At 38.1% G+C, this 27,428-nt stretch overlaps 2 protein-coding genes across 2 annotated transcripts; one reads left to right on the plus strand and one right to left on the minus strand.

Moving 5' to 3' along the window:
* On the plus strand, window positions 1–22,587 carry psme1 (proteasome activator subunit 1). Its single transcript, XM_033985734.2, has 12 exons — window positions 1–90; window positions 213–258; window positions 520–552; window positions 1,994–2,056; window positions 2,626–2,724; window positions 7,804–7,876; window positions 10,590–10,687; window positions 14,613–14,681; window positions 14,796–14,863; window positions 16,042–16,096; window positions 16,199–16,285; window positions 22,363–22,587. Exons 2-12 carry the CDS (start codon window positions 220–222, stop codon window positions 22,441–22,443), a joined length of 765 nt encoding a protein of 254 aa, XP_033841625.1. The 5' UTR covers window positions 1–90; window positions 213–219; the 3' UTR covers window positions 22,444–22,587.
* LOC117388135 (fat storage-inducing transmembrane protein 1) lies at window positions 22,349–27,428 on the minus strand. Its single transcript, XM_033985609.2, has 2 exons — window positions 26,933–27,428; window positions 22,349–25,209 (listed from the first exon to the last, which is right to left on the minus strand). The coding sequence occupies exons 1-2, from the start codon at window positions 27,199–27,201 to the stop codon at window positions 24,549–24,551; spliced, it is 930 nt and encodes a 309-aa protein (XP_033841500.1). The 5' UTR covers window positions 27,202–27,428; the 3' UTR covers window positions 22,349–24,548.

Genomic DNA, 27,428 nt, shown 5'->3' on the forward strand with positions numbered 1-27,428 from the left:
CCCATGATGCACCACGGCGCAAAATTCCAAACAGGAAAGTACGGAACTGATGCGTTTACTTTCATTTTCTGTATGTTTTGCTGACTAACAGTGAGTACATTTCTTTCGCACTTTCTGAGCGTTGAATTACAAGCTTGAGTTACAAATCTCACAAATATTTTCTTTAGTTGTTGCATTTTAACTCTTAATCTTTGGTTTATTTCGTTTCGCAGATTCGTCATGACGTCTCTAAACATTCGTCCCGAGACAAAGCAACAGGTGAGAGATATTTATGCAGCTAATGCGCAAAATAAACATAATAAATCGTGTGTTTTTCTGAGGATTTCTTACGTTAATTGTGTCAGTGGTTTAGTAGTTAGCTTAGAGGGGAGTTAGCTGAGTCACAGAGTCAAGCACGAGATGGGGCTGTCAATCAAACTCCCCTGGCCCCTCTCTTATCAATACTATTTGTTTTCTTGACTTTTGTGCACAAAGCTTTGAGTATTCTTGTAAATAAACGTGTGTATTTCTGTGTTTCAGGTGGATAGCTTCTGCCAAAATCTTAATAAGGAGGTATTTGCACAGTTTCCCTTTCACTTCCTTGTTTTTGACTGGTATAGTATGTTTTTGTATAAGAATCAGAATCAAAATCAGACTTTTATTGCCGTTGTCAGTGAGCAAAACTCACAAACTAGGAACTTTCTTCAGTGATAAAGTGCAACATAAAGCACTGAATGATAATGATATTAAAAAAGTAGAAATATAGCTATTATAAATACAAATAAGGGCATGCATAAAGTTAAAAAAGATTTTAAAAAGATATAAAAGAGATATACATGTCTGTGTGATCCTGCAGTCCTCCAGGCCTGATCCATAGTAAAAGCTGAAGGTAAATCTATCAACTCGAGCTCCTCTGGACCCCAGTCTTCTGTTCATCTCCATCTCAAAGACACTAACCACTCATTTGAAGATAGTGAGGTTCAGATCTGAGCCAGAGAAAATAAACTGTTTGAGAGGAGGAGTTAAAGAAGCATTTTTGTTTGGAAAGACAATCCTTCCTTTAACAGAAATGGGGGCCTGAGACATCATTTCTCCCCCATCTATGACCCCATCCTCAGACCCAAAGCAAACAAAAGGAACAAAAGGGTAGGTTGAATAGGGGCGATTAAGACTGAAACTGGAGACAAAAGCTGTTTACAGTTTCAGTTTCAGCCCTTCCTTTGAGACAGATATAAAGCAGTGTCCAGCAGTAATCTGACCAGAACTGAAGAAGCAGTTAGGGCGAGCAGCAAAACGTCTTCACTCCTACAACGTTTTGTCCAGTTGATAGATTTAACTTCGGCTTCTGCTTTGGTATAACATCTGTAATTACATCTGAAATCAAATCTAGTTTTTAAAGTTCATATTTCAAGTTTATTTTCTTGAATTTTTACCATTATGCATGTTATAAATGTTCTCTTGTTTCCTGTGGTTGATGGTAACACAGTACAGTAGTAAAGTACTGTACTTAAGTGGAATTTTTAGGTATCTGTACTTTTACTTAAGTACATTTTACAGTGTGTACGTTTTACGCTTTGAGAACAATATCTGTACTTTCTACTCCACTACATTTTTGAACAGGACTAAAAACTAAAAAGTACTTTTTATATGATTTGAGGTTTTTTTTTGCCGTGTTTGTGGAAACATCCTGACTAAAGTTTTTGAGTTTAAGCTTCGGCTTCAAGCAAAAACAAAAATAAATACATAAAATTCATAAGAAACATTAAGAAACTGATTTGTATTGTTACTGTTAAACAAAATATGTGTAATTTTGAATCTATATCACTACATTTACACTTAAACAAATCAATAACACAACTTTTAAAGCGCATTTTTAAGCAGGTACTTTACTTTAATACTTTTGCTTAAGTCGTTTTTTTCCTGTGATACTTTTACTTTTACATGAGTAACCGTTTACCTCTGTATTTGTACTTTTACTTCAGTAACAAACCCACCTCTGCTTGTGTCTCTTTAGGCTGAGGAGTTGGTGAAAACATTTTTTCCACAGAAGATTGAGGAGATGCAGCTGATGTTAACGGTAAGAACGACGTTTTGATCCATTTGACTCATAAGTGAATAATATTTTGTATATTAGTTTAAAGCCGAGACACTGACAAACTGTGGTACTCAATGCAGTCAAATGCCACCTCCATAAAGACAAAAATCACCTTTAATATTTGATTTATTGAGACCAGATCCAGGCGTAGCAGTGATGGGAAGAATACTTTTATGTATTTATAACATATTTGGATACATGGGCCAATCAGAGTACTGTATTCTGAATACTTGGCCATACTTTTATTTGGATTCTCACATAAATTATAGTGTAAAGGCGCAACACAGGATTAAAAACAGCTTTATGTTTGTTTCACTGTTTGTTCTGCGGTCTCTATCATTAATTATAAAAGTTAAACTCTCACCTGCCTCACCACAAAAGCAGAGTTTTATATTTTTCTGAATAATATCGTGCAGTGAGTATTGTCCATTGAGGCTTAAGATACAAACGTTATGATTTTCTGCCATGTTTCCCTACACAAACCTGTTTATTTGTTGGTTATTTCTGATGTTTTCTGCAGTATTTAATTCCATGTTTTGTATATTCTTCAGACCTCATTCATTTGCAAAGACCTGGAGACTCTGAAGGTGCTGCTGGACATCCCGATGCCTGATCCCGCCAAAGAGGAGGCCAAACGCAAAAAGAAAGAGGTGAGTTTCAGCAACATGAGGCCTGCCGTTTTTAATGAAGCGGAGGACAAAGTTATAATCTGACACTGTGGATCATTCTGTTATAATTTACACATTTTAAATCACAATATTTATCTAAAACCACTTAATAAAAAAAACACACCAGCTGATTTCAAGTTAGAAAACTGTAGTGTCCAATGGAGCTGACGTCGCCGTAAATGTCGTCACAACAAAGCTCCGTTTAGCCGTCGGCGCCCCCTATGGACAGATGCACATCACACTAGAGCAGCACTTTTTAAAAACATTGTACTAAAATGACGACGCGACGCTGCAGAATCCTACGAGTATCAACGATTAAGAAAATGAAACTGGAGAAGGAAGTGCGGACGTCACAGTGGGCGTGTCATGGTGGAGGTTAAACGGGGGCAGATCGATTAAAAAGGTCGTCTAAAGATTAAACTCAAACATGAATCACTCCAAATACAACTTCAGAGGCTCAACGAGAAGAAACGACTAGAACATGGAGAAACATCTGAACAGAACAGTTTACAGAACAGGTCTGATTTAACCTCCCAGGACGTGACGTCAACACATTTTGGGTTGACGAGACCACAGTGCAAATATTTAGAAGAAGAAGCATACAAGAACAGCAACAATGCAAAAATGTTCAGTTTAGAATATTTGTAAGAGTTTAGAATGTTCAGAATTTTTTTTTATAAAATTTTTTTTGTAAGTGCCCATGTCTCCTGCTCCTGTCTGCAGCTCTTCACATGAGCCACATTGTTCCAAGAGGCACAATTGTTGTTTCTCATTTTGTTTTTACTCAGGAGAAATGTTGCTGTTTCGGGCACTTAATTAATAGTTTTTGCAAATCATTATTCAAATTTCCAAACGTCCACATATGAGGACAAGCGTTTTACATCACTTTTCTCAGAAACTACATAATGTAAAAAAAAAAATTCTGTGTTTTTACATCATCAGGCCCAATCAGCCCAAATAACAAAGAGAAATTAATAAAACATGTCATGCAAGAGCTCGGGTCTGAGGAGGTTAAGATCTGAAAAGTCCAGTTTGCAGAATAGGTCTGATTTAAATATGTCACAGCAGGACGATGGCCCGTGTTCAAGTTCAATACTTGTGGATATTTCTTCTTGTAAATCCCATTCTGTCGAACACTGGACTTCTGTCTCTCATCTGATACGACGAGTGATTTGATAATGTTGAATACTTCAGTCACAAGGAACAGTGCAGGTTTTCACAAAGATAGTCAAAGAAAAAATTAAATTCTGTCACTGGACAAAAAGTTTTAGAGTGAAGACATTTGTCCGCTTCTTCAGTTCTGGTCAGATTTCTGCTGGACACTGCCTTATATCTGTCTGAAGGAGGCGCTAACAACACTGAAACTCAAAACACCTATTGTTTACTGTTTCTGTTTGTGCTCTGTGCCTGAGTCCTACTTAGCAGAGTCATTCAAGCCCCTAGTGAGCGATTTCACACCTGTTAGCGTCCTGGCTAGCCCTTTACTTTTACACACCTGTTTATTAGCTATGGACGTGTTTAGATCGAACCTGAACGACTGAGGGATTACACAAACATCTTCAAAAGTACTATACACTCTGATGGAGGGTCAGCCACCTGCTCGTCTCCATGGCGATATTATTTTCACCTGGATTGTTCAAACAGTACGGCATTAATTTTATCTCTTGCTACGGAAACCAGAAGATAAAAGTACCGTAAATTTTGGACCATAGAGCGCACCTGAATATAAGCCGCAGGTTTTCATATTGTAACATGAGATATTTACACAGAAAGACGCTACACGGAGACGCTTTTTGTTAAACTGTGCCTGAAAATTGGCCTTCAACACGGGATGGTTTAGAAAATAAAGCTGTACCAACACGTGCCGTCTGCTTTTATTTCCTTTTATCGTCTTTTTACATTGACAAAGTTGGATTCATTGATGCCGAGCTCTCGTGCAGTGGCTCTATTTCCTTCTTTATCTTAAAAACTGCGTCATATCCATTTCTTTGTTTTCGTGTCTTCGTGTTTTCCATGATGCGCAAAATGACTATTCAAAATCAACTAGTGAATTCTTCAGAGCATAATCTCCCCCCGCGTCTGTCTCACTTTTATGTTTTACAGCTAGAGAGCGCCCCCCGGTGGCTGTTATCCTGTAAAATTCTATAAATAAGCCGCAGTGTTGTACAGGCCGCAGGGTTCAAAGCGTGGGAAAAATAGTCCGAAATTTACGGTACATGTTTTTCAAGGTAGTTTCATCTGTATTTCGAGGCGCCGTTTGTTCTAAGCTCTGACAGATACTCAAACTATATATATATATTCCGTGTATGCAGTACCGGATGTACATTTAACTCTTATGTGAATCACTGCGTCACTTTGATTTGCCTCTAAAGTACAAGAAAATACAGTTCTGTTTGAAATGCCAATTATATAACTGGGTTTGTAGTGACATAGATCTGCGCGCTCTTTGTTCATTTGATATAACAGACTAATTAGGTAATATTCACCAAGTGCCAATTATGAAAATAAAGAGTAGAGCAGCTTAAGAGGTTGGGGGCAAAATAAACATACTTGTTCTTGATTATATTATAAATGTGAAAGGGCTCATTAAAAGAAGTGCCTGTCGTTCAGCTATGGCGCGCCTCTTAGTGTGTGTTCCAAGGGTTTAATTTAACTGCGTTTCATAAAAAGACTGCGAGAGGAAAAATCTGGGGTTGCCGTGGAAACTGATCGCTCTGTAAATTGCCAAGGTCTGGGTTTTTATAAATTGGCAATGAGTGGCCTTTTATTTTTGTCTGATTTGACATCTCGAGCTGCTGTCAGTTATGTGTGCAGTTGGCGTCGGATTCTTTTTTTTTTTTTTTCGCCCGCTTATGTTACTTGTTCAGACGGAGATGCTCAGATGCCCTGGTCTGTCCGTGTTTTATTTCACAAAGGAGCTATGGTTTATTTTTATATTCCCTTTTGCGTAATTATGTTGTTTGTAAAGTTGTTTATAAGACGTTTCTATCGTTGGGCGTCACACAGCAGAACGATTTGTAAGTGTAAAGTGTTTAACTGAGACTAAGACAGGCTAATTATTAAAAATCGTTAAAGCTGCTGTTGTTAAATCAGCCCTGTTAGCTTGTGTCTCTATGGTTCTCGTCTCTGTGGATCATTTTGTTATAATTTGCACATTTTGAATCACAATATTCATCTAAAACGACTTAATAAAAGAAGCACGCGAGCTGATTTCAATTTCGAAAACTTCGGTGTGTCCAGTGGGAGCTGACGTCGAAGTAAATGTCGTCACAATAAAGAGTCGTGTAGCTGCGGCGCCCCCTATGGACAGATGCACGTCACACTAGAGCAGCACGTTTTTAAAAATTTGGACCAAAATGACGACGCGACGCTGCAGAATCCTACGAGTATCAATGATTAAGAAGATAAAACTGGAGAAAGAAAGTGCGCAGAGAAGTGGGCGTGTACAGGAGGAGGTGAAAACGGCGGTGGATCGGCAAAATGGCGTCTTAAAAATAAGCGATTAAAGTTTGCTTAAAGATGCACGAATCTCTCCAAACACAACTTCAGCGGCTCAGTGAGAAGGAAACAACTAGACCATGAAAAGTCCATTTTGCCTGATCGGTCTGCTTTAAAGTTGCACAATGTTTTCCACGGAGATGTTGTTTCTTTACCTGGAATGTTCCACAGTTTGACTTTAAACTTTTATATCTCCACGGAGACGAGAAAGTGACACACCAGGGCGAGTTACGGGTCAAATCTGTGAAGAAGTGACCCCGTTCAGAGACGTCAAAATGTTTTGTCATAGGATTTTGAGCGATAAAGACGCCTGTAATGGAATCATTGATAGATTCATTCATGGATACATTTAATGCCATACCGTGGGACATTCCAGGTGGAGCAAATGCGTTTCTATGGAGACAAGCAGGTGGTCAGACCCTCCACCAAAAAAAGTCCAGTGAGGTTCATCTGGTCCTCGGATTATTTATTTCAATAGATTTTTTTTTTCCAGACCAAGGTTTCGTTTGTTTTCATCCCTGACAGTTTGTTCTGCTCAGTAGCGCCTCACAGTGGTCACGTGATGTTACTGCGACGTGTCCGTTCAGCTGATTTAAACCGGTTTTGGCGCCGTTTTCCTACTGGTGCAGGCAGGACGACGGCGCCATCTGCATTCCAACTTCAGGACAGTATCGCAGGCGTGTCAGAGTAAAAGTCACTGAAACTGATTTACGGCACCGACACGAAAACCCGAGAGCAGATTTAAACCACAGGAACTATTCTAAATCAACAAGAAATAAACAGCAGAATGAAACACTTAAGTCATTATTTTGCATCTGTAATGAGTCATTGCAGTTATAAATTCAACCCTTTACAGCTTAAATCTTATTAAACAGCCAAAAAATAACCAAAAAACTCCCAGTAATGCAAAGAAAAGTACAGTCTATAAATAATAAACCCAATATTAGAGTCAGGACACCTTTAATTATTCAGATTCTGGGTGTGGCTGCATCAACATAATGGGATAATTAAATACAGGACACTCCCCTTTTTGAAAAGATGACATCACCAGTTCAAAACGAGTGTAAGCTAAAATATAACGAGCAATAATTATATTCATTAACTTTTTATAGTCCGTAAAATGTCCTTTTAGATGTTGACCTGGACTCGCCCGATCAAAAGCACAATCTGTAACGTAATGCGACTTTTATTTAACTTACAAGAAGGCAAAATAATAGACATGACCTTTGAATTAGTCTTATACATTTCACTGTGTTTATATCCGTTTGATACAAGTGGATTTACTGAAGGAAAAAGAGTCGGTCCTGCCAAAGCCTTTATGAGGGGAAAATGGGTTGGGAGGACGCTCATTTGAGACTTAAGACCGTGGGTTTTATGTTAAAGGCCTTGAGCGAAAAGCAGAAACTAGGTTGGATTTCATATGCATAAAAATGAAGAAAAAAAAAAGAACGAGCTCTTGAAGCGTTCGTTTTGGGCAGTAGTGAAGCACGTGGGCGAGCTGTCGTAGAGATTAATCGTCAGAGAAAAGCGCGTGACCCGGTGCCGTCTGCTCTTTTGTTTTAGGAGGAGAAGAAGAAAGCGGGAAAAGACAAGGACGACAAGGGCGACAAGGACTCGGACAAAGAGGACGACGCAGGTACTGTATCCGTAACGCTTCAGTTTACAGTTACAGGGGAGCCATTTTGAGGACTTTTGACCATTCAGAAGATGTAATGTTTAGGTTCGGATTGTTAATCGCTACTCTCTGTGTCCGAGTGTCCACGCTATTCCCTGCAGAGGGCGCTGTTTTAGGTTAGAGATCACGCTATTTTTAGTTGCGTCCCAGTGTGTGTAGTGCGCTCAAAGTTTCCCACAATGCACCTTGAAAAGTAGCGAGCCTCAGTGGTCACTAGAGCGGTCAAAAGCGGGAAAACAACAGCGCGGCGACAGGTGTTTAACTGGACACAACACGACTGAAAGAAGCAGATAAAACGTTTGTTATGGTGTAAAGGTGCTAGCGTTAGCCGTTAGCCTTAGCTCCAGCTGATAATTTCCACATTTCAGATAAAAACGTGAATAATCCAGTCGAAAAATGTGTGAATTATGTGAAAAAACCTGTATGATTATTATTATTATTATTCTATAAAGACTTCAGTCCAGTCTGATTATCATTTATGAGCCGTTAGCATTTACACTTTTTACGATCTGTGAGTCTGAATCTATAGCACGTGTCAAACTCAAGGCCCCGGGGTCCAAATGTAGCCCGCCACGTCATCTTATGTGGCCCGCGACAAGGTAAATTCAAATGTGTAACAGTCTTAAAATGTCAGTTTATCAGGAGAGACGCAGTTACAGTCATATTTTTTTACATTTATCCAAATTTGAGGGCAACCATTTTGCTGATGTGGCCCTCGGTGAGATTGAGTTTGACGCCCGCGCTCTAGAGGCTTTGTAGTGAGTGAGGGGTCAGGGGCGAGGGTGGACATTCGGACACAGCATGTTTAAATTAGCATTAGCGCAAAAACTTTAGCTGTGAATGCTAATAATATGGAGAATCTTACGCACACACAATCAGACACTACAGTGGGTGACGTGTCTTGCTCAAGTGCACAACTCTATCCCGCACGATAGCCTCGCGGTCGTGGACTTTCCATTACCGTAACTCCGCAACCGATTGTGCTTCATGTAAATTCAAACGGCGTCGCAAAGCAGAGGCATCTTTAATTATGTTGCTGTCATTACGGTCATGCGCTTATGATGTCACTCGAAGACGACCAATCAGAGCGCAGAGGAGTCTCCCAGTCAGTTATTTGATGCGTTTAAAGGGAAAATAAGGATGGATAGAGGTGTAAAATAGAGGAAGTTGTGTGAAAAGGCAAAAGTACATGCTGATAATGATCTGCACATTTTTAAACGAGTATTTAAGCGCTCGTTTAAAAATGTACTGTACAAAATCTGTGTGAAATACTTTTACTTTTTACTCTTAAAGTGTTGAATGTAGTTATATAGATTAAAAATGACACATATTTTGGTCACAGGAGCAAACAAATCTGAGCAAAACAAAAATAAATACACAAAATTCATGAGAAAAGTTCAAAGTCGAAGCTCAAACTCGAAAACTTTAGTCAGGATTTTTCCACAAACATGGTAAAAATAATCCCTCAAATCAGATGAAAAGTACTTTTTACTTTTCAGACCTGTTTAAAAATATAGTGGAGTAGAAAGTACAGATACTGCTCTCAAATGTACGCAGGTAAAAGTAAAAAGTACACACTAAAAATGTACTAGAATTTAGAATTTTTGTAGAATTTTTAAAGTATCTGTACTTCACTGAACTGCATATGTCGTAATTACACAAATATTCTTGAATCAATAACAAAAACAAATGGATTGACTTGATTTTTAAATATATTTTTTTGTGTTTTTTTAATAAAATAACTAGTAATTTAGCAGCGTCTCTACCCCGTACCACATTAATCTATATTTGACAGGATTTAAAGAAACAGTTCGCAACATTTACCACATGTTTGTCTCTATAAAGATGGAACTACTTTGCTCACTCAGTCCTGGGATCAATTGCTGTTGTTGTGTCCTTAGGCGAGACACTTGGTTTGAATGTGGCGTGTGAGTGAGGGGAGGTGTCAGAGGGGCTAACGGGGCAGCTAGCGTGGCACCACCAAGTCGAAGTGCAGTCGTTGAGTCCTTGAGCAAGACACTTTACCTGCGTCGTGTCTCCAATTCTACGTAACATCTCATCTCCTTTTTTCTGGTTTAGATTAAAGTTCCCACATGACGCTGTTTTCTGATCTGTTTCTTTGTCCCAAACAGACCTGGAGTTGTGTTTTTTTGTTTCACTCACACACGTTTAACACACCAACCCTGCAGAAAACACTCCGTTCCACCTTGTGATGTCATCGTGTGGCGATACAGGAAGTGCTCCGCTGTGTTTTTAAACTCCACACGCCTTCATTTATAGAATCATTTGGATCATTTCAGCTCCTGGAGTTGCCACTTATCTCGACTGAACTAAAGGTAAAAAAAAAGGAGCTGTTAACGTAACTAAACTACCACTTGATGACATCACGAGGTGGAACGGAGCATTTTGAGCTTTGGAGACGCTCAGACATGTGTGAATGAGACAAAATACAACTCCAGGTCTGTTTTTTGTGTAATTTGGACCATTAATATGTAGATTTGTTCGTTCTGTTCAGATAATTCTTTTCTTTTTGTACACGCCGCACATCTGCAGTACAATCCCTCCCTTTACGCCGTGACTTTAACTTAACTTCTCTAAAGACGCTTCATGTTTTTGCTGCGGGGCTACTCTTGTGATGTATTGTGATAAATGGGAGTCGTGCGGTGTCCTTCAGGGCCCCCGTGCGGTCCCATCTGCGTGAACGAGACCGTGGACGCTCTGCTAAAAGACACCAAGAGGCAGATCAGCACTCTGAAGGAGAAGCTCAACACGGTGAGTCCACACACCCACAACAACAACGCACAATTTATACAACTCTACAACAACGACAACCAGAAGAAGTACTCAGGTTTGGTACTAGGGCTGTCATGATAATCACTATATCAACTCCAATATAAGATGGAACTAGAACTGTAAATACAACTTTTTGGGGCTCAGTTTTTATCATTTGCACAGTTTCGTTATTATTTTATCTGTAATATTTTCAGATTTGAGCTGCAGACGGTAGAATAAGTCACGTCTTTGCCTAATTACTGATTGTGTCTAGTTTAAAATATTTCCCTGGGATTATCTTGCGTTATTTCTTTTGTGTCAGCGCCAAAAATAGTTTAAATATTATCATTTATTGTCACGATATACATGTGACAGATTTATTTGTTTCTTAAGTAAAAGTACAGATACTGGAGCAAAACAAATATTCAAGTAAAAGTATCACATGAAAAAAAATAAGTAAAAGTATTAAAGTACCTGTTTAAAATGTGCTTAAAGAGTCAAAAGTAAAAGTATTTCTCACAGATTTTATAAGTTAAAGTATTGGAGAAAAAGTAAAAGCAAAAAAAATAAAAAATAAAAATATTTAAGTAAAAGTAAAAGAAAAATCTCCTTAAATAAAAGTATTGGAAAAGTAAAAGCAAAAAACGTTTACTTTTACTTAAGTAGATTTTTCATGTGATAATACTTAAGTAAAAGTATTAAAGTACCTGTTTAAAAATGTACTTAAAGAGTAAAAAGTAAAAGTATTTCTCACAGATTTTGAGTCTTTAAATCTTCAAATGTGGTGATTTTGATAAAGATTTGAGCTGAATTTTGTTCAACAGAAACAAATGAATCGCTTGTTTTTTTAAAATCTTTTTTTATTTGTATATTTTTGTTTTGTAGTGGAGTAGAAAGTACAGATTCTGCTCTCAAATGTACTCGAGTAAAAGTAAAAAGTGCACACTGTAAAACGTACTTAAGTAAAGTACAGATACCTAAGATTTTTATTAAGTGCAGTACTTTTACTTCGTTACGTTCCATTATTTAACCATGTCAGGCTGGACAATGTTTCCCTTGTGTGAAAAACAAACTTTGAAGCTTTTATTTTAATGATTTTTATAAAAACCTCAGCTGATTGTGTCTAGTAAAAATATTTCCCTGGGATTATGTTGCGTTATTGCTTTTGTGTCAGTGCCAAAAATAGTTTAAATATTATCATTTATTGTCACGATATACATGTTATCGTGACAGATTTATTTGTTTCTTAAGTAAAAGGACAGAAACAGAGGTAAAAAGTTGCTAAAGTAAAAGTATCACATTTTTAAACGAGTATTCAAGCGCTCATTTAAAAATGTACTGTACAAAATCTGTGTGAAATACTTTTACTTTTTACTCTTAAAGTGTTAAATGTAGTTATATAGATTAAAAATGACACATATTTTGGTCACAGGAGCAAACAAATCTGAGCAAAACAAAATAAATACACAAAATTCATAAGAAAAGTTCAAAGTCGAAGCTCAAACTCGAAAACTTTAGTCAGGATTTTTCCACAAACATGGTAAAAATAATCCCTCAAATCAGATGAAAAGTACTTTTTACTTTTCAGACCTGTTTAAAAATGTAGTGGAGTAGAAAGTACAGATACTGCTCTCAAATGTACTCAAGTAAAAGTAAAAAGTACACACTAAAAATGTACTAGAATTTAGAATTTTTGTAGAATTTTTAAAGTATCTGTACTTCACTGAACTGCATATGTCGTAATTACACAAATATTCTTGAATCAATAACAAAAACAAATGGATTGACTTGTTTTTTTAATTTTTTTTGTGTTTTTTAAATAAAATAACTAGTAATTTAGCAGCGTCTCCACCCCGTACCACATTAATCTATTTGACAGGATTTAAAGAAACAGTTCGCAACCTTTCTGGAGGAGGATTTACCACATGTTTGTCTCTATAAAGATGATACTACTTTGCCTGGAATGTCCCATAATATGGCATTAAACATTCCTATTTTGTTTTTATTCAATTACACATGTTTTACTGAAAAAACAAAAACAAAAAACACTTTTGAAACAACACAAAAGACAAAGACAAATCCACCCTGAAAAACATGCACTCCCCTCTCCACAGATCTGACCTGTAACTTAGTCTGATACCGTGACCACGCTTATGTTTTTAATGCCACACTGCGGAACATTTTAGACAAACCGATAACGTGTGTGTGAGTAAAAGTCGGTGACAGGGCTTCCACCAGAACCGTTAGCATTATTAGCGTTTGCGATGCTACATGCTCGAACGGCGCCGCTAATTTTATAAAAACATCTACGTTAAAGCGTTTAAATTTGAGGTTAGCATTTAGCTGACGTGGCTAAAGCTAAACCTCGTGTCCAGATAAAAAACAGTGACAGTTAAACCAAAACTAGCGAGGTCAACGACGCTCCTCCTCCTTATCGTCTGCACACAGCGTCCCACCTCCCCCCGCGCAGGGCCCCACGCGGATATTTATAGAATTAAGGGAAATTAACTTTGAAATCTACACAAAAAAAAACTAAATCCCTCCCAACACTCATTAGCAAAATGTGTAACTCTGGTGAAAAACGGCGACGATTCACCCAGAAATGACCCGCCTTCATATGGACGAGGCCTAAATCCTATAAATCTGAGAATATAAGCTCTTTATGAGGCAGATGTCGACGTTAACCTCATTATGACCAGCAGAAAACCAAGGACGCCATTTTGTCACTTAAGTAAAAGGAGCAATAAAACACTTAAATAAAAGTATCACATGAAAAAAAACTACTTAAGTGAAAATATTAAAAGGTTCCTGTTTAAAAATGTACTTAAAGAGTAAAAAGTAAGTGTAAGAAGTAAAAACAGCATTAGTAAAAGTAGTTGATGTATTCATTTTGTTGCTTAAGTAAAAGTACAGATACTGGAGCAAAACAAATATTCAAGTACAAGTATCACATGAAAAAAACTAAAAGTTTTAAAGTACCTGTTTAAAAATGTGCTTAAAGAGTAAAAAGTAAGTAAGTATTTCTCACAGATTTTGTAAGTAAAAGTATTGGAGAAAAAATAAAAGCAAAAAAAAAAAAAAAAAAAAAAAAAACCTAAGTAAAAGTATCACTTGAAAAATTCTACTTAAGTAAAAGTATTGAAGAAAAAGTAGAACCAAAAAAAAATACTTCAGTAAAAGTATCATAAGGAAAAATCGCCTTAAATAAAAGTATTGAAAAAAAAAAGTAAAGGTAAAAAACTTTTACTTTTACTTAAGTATTATCACATGAAAAATCTACTTAAGTAAAAGTATTAAAGTACCAGTTTAAAAATGTACTTAAAGAATAAAAAGTAAAAGTATTTCACAGATTTTGAGTCTTTAAATCTTCAAATGTGGTGATTTTGATAAAGATTTGACCTGAATTTTGTTCAACAGAAACAAAAAAAACCCCAACCGATTCAGTTATCTGTTTTTATTTGTATATTTTTGTTTTGTAGTGGAGTAGAAAGTACAGACTCTGCTCTCAAATGTACTCGAGTAAAAGTAAAAAGTGCACACTGTAAAACATACTTAATAAACATCTTGGGTATCTGTACTTTACTTAAGTGCAGTACTTTTACTTCGTTACGTTCCATTATTTAACCATGTCGGGCTGGACAGTGTTTCCCTTGTGTGAAAAACAAACTTTGAAGCTTTTATTTTAATGATTTTTATAAAAACCTCAGTGTTTTTCAACCCAAAAACAAGTCAAATGCCTCTGAACTGCTCCAAACGACGTGCCGTTACTTTGAAAGAATCATCTGTCGTCCTGTTTATTACACACAACCCGAGCTAATAATTTGAGACGACAGGATCTTGATTTTGTTATTAAATTAGATTATTAAATGAGCTTATAACCATCGTCATAATCCTCCTAAAATGTCCTCCCTCTGTTATGTTTCAGGTGTCTTTGTGGATGCAGCTGCAAGTCCCAAAAGTGGAAGACGGGAACAACTTTGGCGTCGCCGTTCAGGTCCGTCGCCATCTTAAGTCCAGCCATTGGTCCCAGTAGCATCAGTATTTCAAAATGCCAGATTGAATTAGTTGAATCAAACATTTTTAAAGTATTTTTGTTTTTATCCAACAGGAAAAAGTGTTTGAACTTCTGACCAACACACGCACCAAGATCGAGGCTTTCCAAACGCTCCTGGGAAAGTAAGGAACGGCACAAAGACACTTAAATACATTCTAGTTTTGATTTATTCCAAAAAAAAAAGCCCATGTCTTAAGTCGAAAGTGCACAAACATGATTCTTTCAGGTCTTATCTTAAAGCTGCAGTCGTCCAGTTGTGGGTTTAGAAATTTGCGGACGTCATCTCAACTGTAAGAAGTTACGCAACTGAAAACATTAGTGTCATGTGCGGAGAGTAGACTGTTTATATAAATGGACATAGCTAACATGCTAGCCGCCGCTGCGCTCCGAATGGGAAGTGATCATGGATGTGCTTCCAGCTTCATCGACTCTGGCGCCAATTCACTTTACGTTGAAAAATTGTCACCCACTCTCTCTGTACCTGCTCACTCGTCATTTTGGTCTTAAATGTGCGTATTAAACCGCTCTACATGATCCCGGCCTTCATTATTTTGAATTATTTTGAGTTTATTTTTCATTTTTTATTTATGTTTATTTATTTAGATTTTTTGTGTTTTTTGTTTTTTAATTTTGAGTTTTGTTTTTTTTGTTATTTTGAGGGGTTTTTTTTGTTTATTTTCTTTATTTTTGTAGTTATTTTGAGTTTTTTTTAAATATATTTTTTATTTTTAATTATAATTTTTTTGTTATTATTTTGAGGGTTTTTTTTTCTTATTTTATTTATTGTTTTTTTTTTTAAACATGTCCCCTCTCTCTCTGTACCTGCTGTTTTTTGTTTGTTTTGTTTTTTTATTTCACTATTGTGTCTGTAAATCAAGATCTGAACATTAATAACAGACAAATCAGGTCCTTCTTTACCCGAGGTCGCTCCTGTTAGCGTTAGCAACAGGTTTGATTGACAGCGTTGCTAAGCAGCCACTCTCTGCTAAACCAGCGGTGTGGGCGGGAAAGGGGCGTTACTTTCATCAGCCTCGCTCTGGATTGGCTCTTTGGTTGCTATGATACTCGCGGTTGAAATTCGCGCTCAAATTAGCCACTATATGTGCTTTAGCCTCAATGAGCTTCATTTTGATCCAAACGCTGTGGGTGACATCACACTCACAAGCCATGATTCCGAGATAGAAAAAAAAAAAAAATGCATTTTGTAATTTTTTCTGATAATGATTGTAATATTTTAACTCTTAATGATTATAATAAAAATACATGTGTTTTTTTTAATCTTGCATTTGTGATTTCTTAGGTATTCTAATGAAAGAGGCGACGCTGTGGCCAAAGCCGCCAAAAGCCCTCACGTGGTAAGTTCATCGAGTTATATCTTAATTATGTCACATTTCTATGGTTACTGCAAACTGTTTCTTTAAATATAATTGTTTAACTCTGATTTTTGTGACATTCAGGGCGACTACAGAGCGTTAGTGCATCAGCTGGACCAGTTTCTTTACTGTGAACTACGCCTCATAGTCCTGGAGATACGCAACATCTATGTAAGAAACTAAATGGCATTATGTTTTTATAATCAGAGCGAGGATGGGCATCTGACAGGACTGGCACCTTGTTTTTTTGAGTCTGTAGAAAACGCAGGGTTCCTCAGAGTTACGCCGTTTTAACCCTTTAGCGCCCTCTTGATGTGGTCCTCATGTTTTCGCTGTGTCTTCCCAACTGCAGGCTGTTTTTTTTTTTTTTTTTTTTTTCCTGATATTAACTGATCTGTTTCAACAAATCTCTGCACACCAAAGCAGGACATAACCAAGGATCAACTTTAAGCTTAAGGACAAAAAAGGGCTCTTAAAGTTGAGTTAATGAAATGCAAAAAATCCATGTCATACTGTCAAAACGTGATATTTTTGGTCATGATTAGTCCCACCGTCCCATTCCTAATCATATCTTAAAGTTGCACTATGCCACTTTTCTAGTACACGGTCCTCCACCTGCTTGTCTCCATGGAGATGTTATTGCAATGCCTAGAACGTTACACCGTATGGCTTTAAACGTATCCGTCTCGCATTTATTAAACTGCAACTGTTTTAACTGCTAAATTATACCTTGAAACCTTTTTTATCTTATTTTATTTTACTTAATTTTACTTTATTTTATTTTACTTAATTTTATTTTACTTTATTCTATTTTATTTTACTTTATTTTATTTTATTTTTCTTTTCTTTATTTTATTTTATTTTAATTAATTTTATTTTTACTTTATTTTATTTTACTTTTCTTTATTTTATTTTAATTAATTTTATTTTATTTTATTTTACTTCACTTTATTTTATTTTACTTTATTTTTATTTTACTTTATTTTTACTTTATTTTACTTTATTTTATTTTATTTTACTTTATTTTACTTTTTTATTTTATTTTACTTTATTTTATTTTGTTTTACTTTATTTTATTTTACTTTACTTTATTTTACTTTATTTTATTTTACTTTATTTTTTTATTTTTATTTATTTTATTTCATACAGACAGCACCCAGACTCTTTTTCACGTGCGCCTTGTTTAAAATACAATACAAACAAAAAAACAAACAAAACTAACATTAAAAACCATGCGTTCTTACTGTGACCTGGGCTGCCTCCACAGAAACTGTCACCTGCTCGTCTTCATGTTTTATGTCAAAGGTCACCTGTCTGTGGATCTTCTATTCTCCTGTACAAAGCCTAACTCTTTTGAGTATCTGTCTGTGTTAGTTACACAAATGATCCTGATAAAAAACTGTCTATTTCTGGTATTTATCGTGCCCCTTCAGCCCCTATAAATGCTCTTAATGATCTGTTCAAGATGCTTTCTAAACTGGAAAATTATGAGGCCCTGATAATGGGTGATATAAATATTAACTGGCTGGAGAAAGAGGCCGAAACTTTGTGTAAGATTTAGGCCATTGCATAGGTCTTTTAGTTAATTTCTAATCCAACTAGACCTGACCCTACAAATCTGAATAAAGGCTCACTGATGTAATCTTAACAAACAAACCCCATAATTATGAGGCAAATGGTGTTTTTCCACTTGATTTTAGTGACCATTGTCCAATTGGATGTATCTGAAATACAAAAATGAAAAAGACGCATCCATGTGTAAAGGTCAGAAGGTCATATAAACATTTCAATGAGCTCCTTCACCTTTGACCTTTATTACAGTGAGATCGGGTTAACATCAGCATCATGACCCTTATATGACCTTGAACTTTTTTATTAATACATTTAATGAAATTGTCGACCGACATGCGCCTAAAAGAAAAATTAGAATGAAAAATTGTAATAATCCCTGGTTCAATTCAGAAACTGCACATTTAATTAGAGAAAGAAATGCAGCCTGGGAAACCGCTCACACAACGAGGTCTGAGTTGGACTGGGCGAGTTTTCGTCACAAGAGAAATAAATGTGTATCAGCAATTAGAAAAAATAAAAACATCCTACTTCATGTCTGCGTTTGATAAAGAGCCACGGAAATCCAACTAAGTTCTGGAGGACAATCAGATCCCTCTATGAACCAAACAATTATACCTCACCAACTGATATTTTATTAGATTCCGGTTTTATAAATTCTAAAGAGGAAATATGTGATGATTTCAATAGACATTTTATCTCATGTGTTGAACAATGATGCTCCTTCTGATGTTGATTATGTTGAATCTGAACCTCGGACAGACAACCACATTTTTTCTTTAAGACCTTTCAGTTACATGGAGGTCTTAAATGCTCTCCTCTCCATAGACCTTTCAGTCACATGGAGGTCTTAAATGCTCTCCTCTCCATAGACCTTTCAGTTACATGGAGGTCTTAAATGCTCTCCTCTCCATAGACCTTTCAGTTACATGCAGGTCTTAAATGCTCTCCTCTCCATAGACCTTTCAGTCACATGGAGGTCTTAAATGCTCTCCTCTCCATAGACCTTTCAGTTACATGGAGGTCTTAAATGCTCTCCTCTCCATAGACCTTTCAGTTACATGGAGGTCTTAAATGCTCTCCTCTCCATAGACCTTTCAGTTACATGGAGGTCTTAAATGCTCTCCTCTCCATAGACCTAAACAAGTCCACGGGAGCTGACGATCTCGATCCAAAACTTCTTTTATTAGCCCCATATTTAATTCAACCTCTTTTACATATTTTTAATTTGTCAATTCAAATGGAAATTATACCGGAATTATGGAAAACAGCTCATGTTTTGCCTTTACATAAAGGTGGGATGACTAAAAATGTAAATAATTTCCGGCCAATATCTAAATGACCTTGTCTTGCAAAAGTTTTAGAAAAGTTAGTCTCAAATCAAGTTACAGGTTATTTAAATAATTTCTCCATTTTGAATCGTATCAGTCGAGTTTCAGAAAAGGGCATAGTCCTGTCACGGCAACCACAAAAGATTTAAATGACATTTTCTCTTGATGATAAACACGATCGTGTGTCTCTGTTTATTGATTTAACTGAAGCTTCGATTCAGTGGATCATGGAGTCGTCCTGAAGCGTCTGAAGCAGATTGGACTTGACTGTGCCACATGTAACTGGTTCCAAAATGATCTTTAAACAGAACCCAGGCAGTAGGAGCCGATGGTTTTAAATCAGATTTTTTAACTTTAAGTAAAGGAGTGCCCCAAGGCTCAATTTTGGGCCCCCTACTTTTTACTATTTTTATTAATTCTATCGGTCACAATTTAAAAGAAAGCCTCATACATTTATATGCAGATGATGCTGTTTGTGTGCACGTGCTCCCTCTGCTGGTCAGGCACTTTTAAAACTGCAGCAAGATTTTAATGAAATCCAAAACTCCCTCATAAATCTTAAGCTGTTTTTGAATGCAAATAAAACTAAGAATATGATTTTTTATAAAAAACATTTCAGTAACATGTAAGACACAAACCTTTACACACTAAATGAAAGAGTCGACACTTATAAATATCTTGGGTTTTGGCTTGATGAAAACTTATCCTTTAAAAAACATATCTCAGAATTATGTAACAGTTTAAAATCTAAATTATCATTTTATTACAGAAACAAATATTGTGTCCCAATGAGTTACAGAAAAGAAACAGTGCACTAACCTTCCTGTCTGTACTGGATCATGTGGATGTGGTGTATGTGACTTCAGCCTCTGCTTTGAAACCACAGGATCCTCTGTTTCACTCGGCCCTTCGTTTTGTTACAGGTGATGGATTTAAACTCATCTCTGTGTCTCTATGAAAAAGTGTGTTGTCCATCACTGTCTGTTAGAAGAGAACAGCACTGCATTAAGTTTATCTATAAGGGACGACTTCAAAAACTGCCAGAAAACCTCACCTGTTTAAGTATTGATACTGGAACTTTTAACCCCAGATCACATGATGCATAAAACTAAAGACGAGCCAGAACTGAGACGGGAAAGAGGCTTTTGGCTGTTTTGCGTCACAAAAATGGAATATGCTCCAAGGAAAAGCAAAACTGGACACGTTGGTGACACAATTGCAATTTAATAATCTGATAACAAACTTTTATACACACACCTGCACTTGGTATTGACGTTTTTTATGGATTTGTTTGTTTTGATTTTTTTTTTCGGTTTGTGTCTCATTGGGTCCCCCTGTATAAATAAAGATAAATAAATAAATAAAAAAGGTGACTTAAAGATGCCACACTGTGCAAAGATCCAGGCAAAGCAATGAAATCTCTATGGAGACGAGCAGGTGGTGGACCCTCTACCAGAAAAGTTACATCGTGCTGCTTTAAATAGTGTAAACAATCCCTGTGACTGTTTGAGTGTTTCCTGTCACGTCTCTCACATCTGTAGCTTGTCCCAGCAGATGAATCAAATCCATTTCTCTCTAATGGGACAGTAATTAGACTAATTGCTTTGCTTGTGTTAAATGGATTAGTGGCCTATATTCTGCTCATTAATCACCGTTTATCCGCGTCGTGTTGTGACGCTGTTAACGAACGAGTCCAGGACAATTAGTGACAGTAGAAGCCATTTAACACCGTAATGACCCTGTTTCACCAAGCAGCTTCAGTCCAAACTCAGGGTCAACCCGGAGTTTTCAGTTTCACAGAGAGACTGAGCCTAAACCCCGAGTCTGTGAGCCTAAACCCCCGAGTCTGTGAGCCTAAACCCCCGAGTCTGTGAGCCTAAACCCCGAGTCTGTGAGCCCAAACCCCGAGTCTGCGAGCCCAAACCCCGAGTCTGCGAGCCCAAACCCCGAGTCTGTCACCGTGGTAACCATCTGTGAGCTTAAACCCCGAGTCTGTGAGCCTAAACCCCCGAGTCTGTGAGCCTAAACCCCCGAGTCTGTGAGCCTAAACCCCCGAGTCTGTGAGCCCAAACCCCGAGTCTGTGAGCCCAAACCCCGAGTCTGTGAGCCCAAACCCCGAGTCTGCGAGCCCAAACCCCGAGTCTGCGAGCCCAAACCCCGAGTCTGCGAGCCCAAACCCCGAGTCTGCGAGCCCAAACCCCGAGTCTGCGAGCCCAAACCCCGAGTCTGTCACCGTGGTAACCATCTGTGAGCCTAAACCCCGAGTCTGTGAGCCTAAACCCCGAGTCTGTGAGCCTAAACTCCGAGTCTGTGAGCCCAAACCCCGAGTCTGTCACTGTGGTAACCATCTGTGACCCTAAACCCCGAGTCTGTGAGCTTAAACTCCGAGTCTGTGAGCCCAAACCCCGAGTCTGTGAGCCCAAACCCCGAGTCTGTGAGCCCAAACCCCGAGTCTGTGAGCCCAAACCCCGAGTCTGTCACCGCGGTAACTCACTCTGAGAACTTAACCTAGTCCAGAGCAGGCTTTATTCTAATCCCGAGTTTAACCAGAGTCCTGAAGGAGAGCTCTGATTGGACAGTTCACTTCCTCGTTCACAGAGGCAGAGGTTAAAGTTAAATCCTCATCTTTAAAAGTTTAAGTGAATTTATTTCCGTCTTTCATACATTTTATTTCACTTTTAATTTTTAACACAATTTCTGCTCATGATAAACGTCTTAAATGTGTTCGGTTTTTCAGCTTCAGACAAACAGATCAGTTCTTTGTGTCGTGGCCTGAATTGTCGCAGTTTTTTCCTAAACATTAAACTGAACTTTTATATGTGACGTTAATGTTTCTGCTGCAGATACTCACATGTGCATCTGACCTTTATGTGTGAAATGATTTTAAAGTCGTAAAACAGAATTTAATGAACTACAAAAGTGTAAAAACATCACACTATTTTCATTAAAGTAGTTAGTAGTTCGAGGCAACGCATCCAGTCACATCCTGGAGATGAGCTGATGGCAGAAAAGTTGCACAGTACAGCTTTTTAGAATACAAAAAAATATATATATGCTAGATTTTTTGTAAAGACAATTATTTTTATTTCTAGGCAGTTCCCAACTTAAGATATGTTCAGTCTTTATGTCAAATTGGTTTATTGTTGACAGTTCTTCAGCCAATAATGTGATTTCCATTGCGTTCTTTTGTTTTGGTCAATTTTGTGTAAGATTTCAGAGTTTTGTTCGTGCATTTACCTCTAAACATACATATCAGCGCCGTACCTTTATCATTGTCAGATAGGGCCAGTGCTTCAGAGTTTTCCACGTTCGTTTTTCCGTTGACTGTTAAACGTTTGTTCTCCTCAGGCCGTGCTGTTCGACATCATCACCAAAAACTACGTGAAGATCAAGAAACCGAAGGGCGACGGGAAAGCTCCCATCTACTAAAACTCATTTACTGCTCCTGTTTCCATAGCAACCAACGCAACCGTAGTGTTTTGATACAGATTTAACCATTAACATTACAGTCGGCAACAGCATGTTCTGATCGGGTTCTGTCTCAGATTCATACAATTAAATAAAACAATCTTCTTCTAACGCCACGTCTCATTTCACTCGTGAATAAACTCCACACACCTTCACTAGAATTGACACTTATCTCGACTGAACTAAAGGTAAAAGGAGCTGTTAACTTGAAAACTACCACTTGATGACATCACAAGGTGGAACAGAGCATTTTGAGCTTTGGAGATGTAACAGACGAATAATAAAGTGTGACTCAAACATGTGTGAATGAAAAAAAACACAACTCCAGCTCTGTTTTTGAGGCGTTAGAACATGGAATAAAGCTACAACAGTCATTTTTGTGTGATACAGGAGCTTTAAATGTGCAAGAAATAAAAAAAAACATTACGGTAATTGTGGTTATAGCAGTGTAAAAAGTAGCAGTTTATACATTTGAATCTCGTATAGACAATAGACTGTAAAGACGTGGACAGAGTGAGTGTGGGTGACGCTCATCGAGGCTCAAGTATCATAGCAACCGAAGAGCCAATCCAGAGCGAGGCTGTTGAAGGCTCGCACCACTGGTTTAACAGGGAGCGGGCGCTTAGCAACGCTGTCAATCAAACCTGTTGCTAACGCTAACAGGAGCGACCTCGGGGAAAGAAGGACCTGATTTGTCTGTTATTAATGTTCAGATCTTGATTTACAGACACAATAGTGAAATAAAAACCCCAGGATCATGTAGAGGGTTAATACGAACATTTAAGACCAGAATGAAGAGTCAAAGAAAGACAATAAGCTAAAAAAAACAACCTCAAAACAAAAAATAAATTAATTATAATAAAAATAACAATACAAAAAAAATCCCAACTCAAAATAACTAAAAAAAAACAAAAAAACAAATAAAGATAAAACAATAAAGACAAATAAAAAATAAACAAAATAAACAAAAAAAATAAACCCTCAAAATAACAAAAAAAAATCATAATAAAAATAACAACCAAAAACCTCTCAAAAAAACAAAAAAAACAAACAAACTCAAAATAACACAAAAAAAAGAAAAAAAGAAAAACCCCCTCAAAATAAAATAAAAAATGAACCCCAGGATCATGTAGAGGGTTAATACGAACATTTAAGAACAAAATGACGAGTCAAAGAAAGACAGTAAGCTAAAAAAAACAAAACTCAAAACAAAAAATAAATAAATTATAATAATAATTAAAAAAAAAAATATTCCTACTCAAAATAACTAAAAAAAATAAAAAGATAAAAAAACAAATAAAGATAAAACAATAAAGACAAAGAAAAAAATAAAGAAAAGAAACTAAAAAAAGAAACCCTCAAAATAACAAAAAATTATAATAAAAATAACAAACAAAAACCCCGCAAAAAACCCCCCCAAAAAAAAACAAAAAAAACAAAAACCTCAAAATAACAAAAATAAATAAAGATTAAAAAATAAACTCAAAATAAAATTAAATAAAAAATGAATCCCAGGATCATGTAGAGGGTTAATACAAACATTCAAGAACAAAATGACGAGTCGATGGAGCTGGAATTGCGCCCATGATCTGATCACTTCCTGTTTGTAACGCCGCGGCGGCGGCGAGCACGTTAGCTCTGTCCATTTACATAAACAGTCTATGGTCTAAACTCATACATTCATTCTGACTTTGAGGCGATCATTTAAAGTAGTTAAAACTTAAAAGTGCACTGCGTAACTTTTCTGGCGGAGGGTAGGCGGCGCCACATGTCTACGCTATTGCTTTACCTGAAATGTCCCGCAGTACGGCATTAAATGTATCTTAACTAGTGTTTATTTGTGCTCGCAGTAAGAAGACGATTAAAATACACAATTGCCTTTCCACAGATCTGACTTGTTACTCCACCTGTTCGCTTTAATGCCATACTGCGGAACATCCTAAGAAAAAGTTACACAGTGCAGCTTTAAAAAACATTCATGGTGACATCCTCAACAGATCAAAACCGTTGTAGTTCTTGATAAAATACAAAACGTAATAAAATTGAGTGTTTCGGATCATCTTTTGTCAGAGGTCAGAGGTCAGCAGTCCCTCCCCAGGCATCCCGGGACAAAACCTGCTCCCCTTGAGCTTGTACCAGCCCTGATACAGCCCCCTCCACGTCAGGTACCCCAGAGCGCCCCCTAGCTGCTGGGCTGGGAACTGGGGAAAGTGTGCGAGCAAACAAAGCAGCAAAAACATCCACAGGACAAGCAGCAGCGTACACAGCAGGAATATGAGTCGTAAGGGGGCTCCGGGGGGCTTCTGCGGGGGTCCGGCGGGCGCTACGTGGTCCCTAAAGACGCTCAGCTCCTCGAGAATGAGCAGGCAGCACAGGCACAGGATGAGCACGTCCTGGGATACTTCATACCCCCTCCACTGCATGTGCGCTCGGAGGCACAGGGCTTTGGTTTTGTCCTGGTGCAGCAGCAGTAAAGGCGAAGAGGAGGAAGAGGAAGAGGAGGAGGAGGGGTCGACTTCCGGGGGCATCGGTTCATAACAGGCGCCCGCAGCGTCTTCTAAAACGGCGAGAAGACGCTTTAAGGCGAACCAGAGCAGCCCCGCGACCAGCAGACGGGACAGGTGACGCAGGCAGAGCGACAGGGAGCGTTTGGCGGAGAGAGACAGGACCAGGACGAAAGAACCGGACAAGATGCAGGTCCAGCCCCAAGACGAACGCAGGAACTTCCTACGAGACAAAGTTCAGCAAGACGTGAATAAAACTGGTAAAGAAATACACTTTTTACATCTGTTAAAATGGCCCAAATGTTGTTTTCTCATCACAAGACAAAATAATAACATCTCCAAGGAAACAACAAGTTACACATTTCGGCTTTAAAAGTTTTAAATTACGCAAAATGAGTTTCTAATGTTGTTTTTAGCCTCAAAAACAGACCTGGAGTTGTGTTTTGTTTCGTTCACACGTGTTTAACACGCAAACCCTGCAGATTTAGACTTTTAGTAGTTACATTTCGTTCATCTCTCAAACTGAAAACACTCTGTTCCACCTTGTGATGTCATCATGTGGTGATACAGGAAGTGCTCCACTGTGTTTTTAAACTCCACACACCTTCATTTCTAGAATCGTTTGGATCATTTCAGCTCTGGAATTGTCACTTATCTCGACTGAACTGAAGGTAAAAGGAGCTGTTCACTTGAAAACGACCACTTGATGACATCACAAGGTGGAACAGAGCGTTTTGAGCTTTGGAGATTTAGACAGATGAATAATAAAGTGTCAAAACACAACTCCAGGTCTGGTGGAAACAGCATCAGAACATGACTAGAAACTCCTAAGAGTCAATTTTGAGTAATATGGTCGATGATCCGTTGCTGTTTCCTTGGAGATGTTATCACTTTGTCTGGAATGTTCCACAGTGGGACATTAAACAAAACATGAGAGGCGACTGCGCTCACGGCACATAACTGAATAAGAGTGAGATTTAAAGCCAAACTGTGGAACATTTCAGGCCAAGCAATAAGACGTAACCACTGAGACGGTCACGTGACAGATCCCACACACCAGAAAAAGCCCCGTAGTGCTGCTTTAAAGGACAAAGATGGTTTATTAAAAGAAACAACAGTAACAGTTACAGTGAGGTCGTTTATAATTAAAATAGAAAAAAGTGACCTCTAAAGACGCAGGATTAAAATAGGCAGGTAGACGAGTGTGTTTTACGTGAAGAAACCACACACACATTCACACACCGGTGTACGCACACACTGGGGCAAGGGGGGGAAGTGTTTTGCTCAAGGACACAACAATTGGGTTGGGTTAATTTAGTTTTTGTTTGTTTTTTTACTTTACGTTCTTTACACCATCATTAGACTCTCCCAGAGCTCTGTCCAGGGCCGGTTCAGACTATAAGCAGACTGAGCAGCTGCTGAGGGCCCCGAGGCCAGCAGGGGGCCCCAAGAGCTCATACATTTACATTGAAAATACTGTAATATATCAAGTTTTATTGGACACAGGGCTGATTCGTAAATATACCTCTAAAATGATTTGTTTTACATCTAAATTAGCTAAATCTTTGCTGCTGCTACGTTTGTTTTTGAGTCGGGCAGAGGTGAGGGCAGCTCTGTGTTTACACCGGAGCAAGGACCCGACAAAATGTAAATGTAAGAAACTGGAACACATTAAAATCCACTAGAAACGTGTCTAGAATGTCAAAAATCTGAGCCCCCCTTTATACGTTCGTGTTCTGCTCTCGTGGCTTTAGTCGTCGTGACAGATTTAATGTTTTCAGTCCGATGTTGGTCATAAAAACACAAATATAATTGGTCAACGTGATGAGAGCAGAGTCAGAATGTTGTGAAATAAGGGGGCCCCCAGAGACAAATTCAGCTCAGGGGCCCCCTCAAAGCTGGGACCGGGCCCCGTCTCCGTCCACACACAGGTACGTCGCTCTCACCTGTACAGGAAGTGGTTAGTGTTGGCGAAGACGTTGTACTTCGACACCCAGAGACTGAGCAACGGCCCGAACAAAACCATCGCAGACAGGAGCAGGTGGAAGTGACGACGGACCGGCGCGCTCCCCAAAACCCTCGCCACGAAGCTCGACGCGAAATCCAAAATGGCGCTGAAGATTTTAACCGCAAACCTCGCCGGTAAAATCAGATCTTTGGACATTTGCTGTAACTTCCCCAGGCTGACGTCAAAGTTTAAAGTTTTGAGATCCATGTTTGTTTCGTCCTGTTGTGAGTCCGGGAGCGTTTCGTCTTTATCTCAGGAGGGCAGATGCCACATGGTTTTTAAAAATACACACCCCCTCGTGCTCCGCTTGGCCCGAGTGCGAGGCCCCTCCCCCTCGCATAGCACAGACGCCGCTGCTGCTTCTGTCGTTGTAACTCTACCCATTATCTCCAACACAATTACACAGGTCTTATACGGGATCCAGTGGAATTACA

This window comes from Periophthalmus magnuspinnatus, chromosome 20 (genome assembly GCF_009829125.3).
Source record: "Periophthalmus magnuspinnatus isolate fPerMag1 chromosome 20, fPerMag1.2.pri, whole genome shotgun sequence".
NCBI classification, from domain to species: domain Eukaryota; kingdom Metazoa; phylum Chordata; class Actinopteri; order Gobiiformes; family Gobiidae; genus Periophthalmus; species Periophthalmus magnuspinnatus.

Bases quoted from the DNA above. Each gene is read 5' to 3' on its own strand.
- LOC117388135 (XM_033985609.2), bottom strand. From the start codon at position 27,201: ATGGATCTCAAAACTTTAAACTTTGACGTCAGCCTGGGGAAGTTACAG. The intron at 25,210-26,932 runs GTGAGAGCGACG...TTTGTCTCGTAG, and splicing joins ACTAACCACTTCCTGTACAG to GAAGTTCCTGCGTTCGTCTT.
- psme1 (XM_033985734.2), top strand. From the start codon at position 220: ATGACGTCTCTAAACATTCGTCCCGAGACAAAGCAACAG. The intron at 553-1,993 runs GTATTTGCACAG...GTGTCTCTTTAG, and splicing joins GCCAAAATCTTAATAAGGAG to GCTGAGGAGTTGGTGAAAAC. The intron at 16,286-22,362 runs GTAAGAAACTAA...TGTTCTCCTCAG, and splicing joins TGGAGATACGCAACATCTAT to GCCGTGCTGTTCGACATCAT.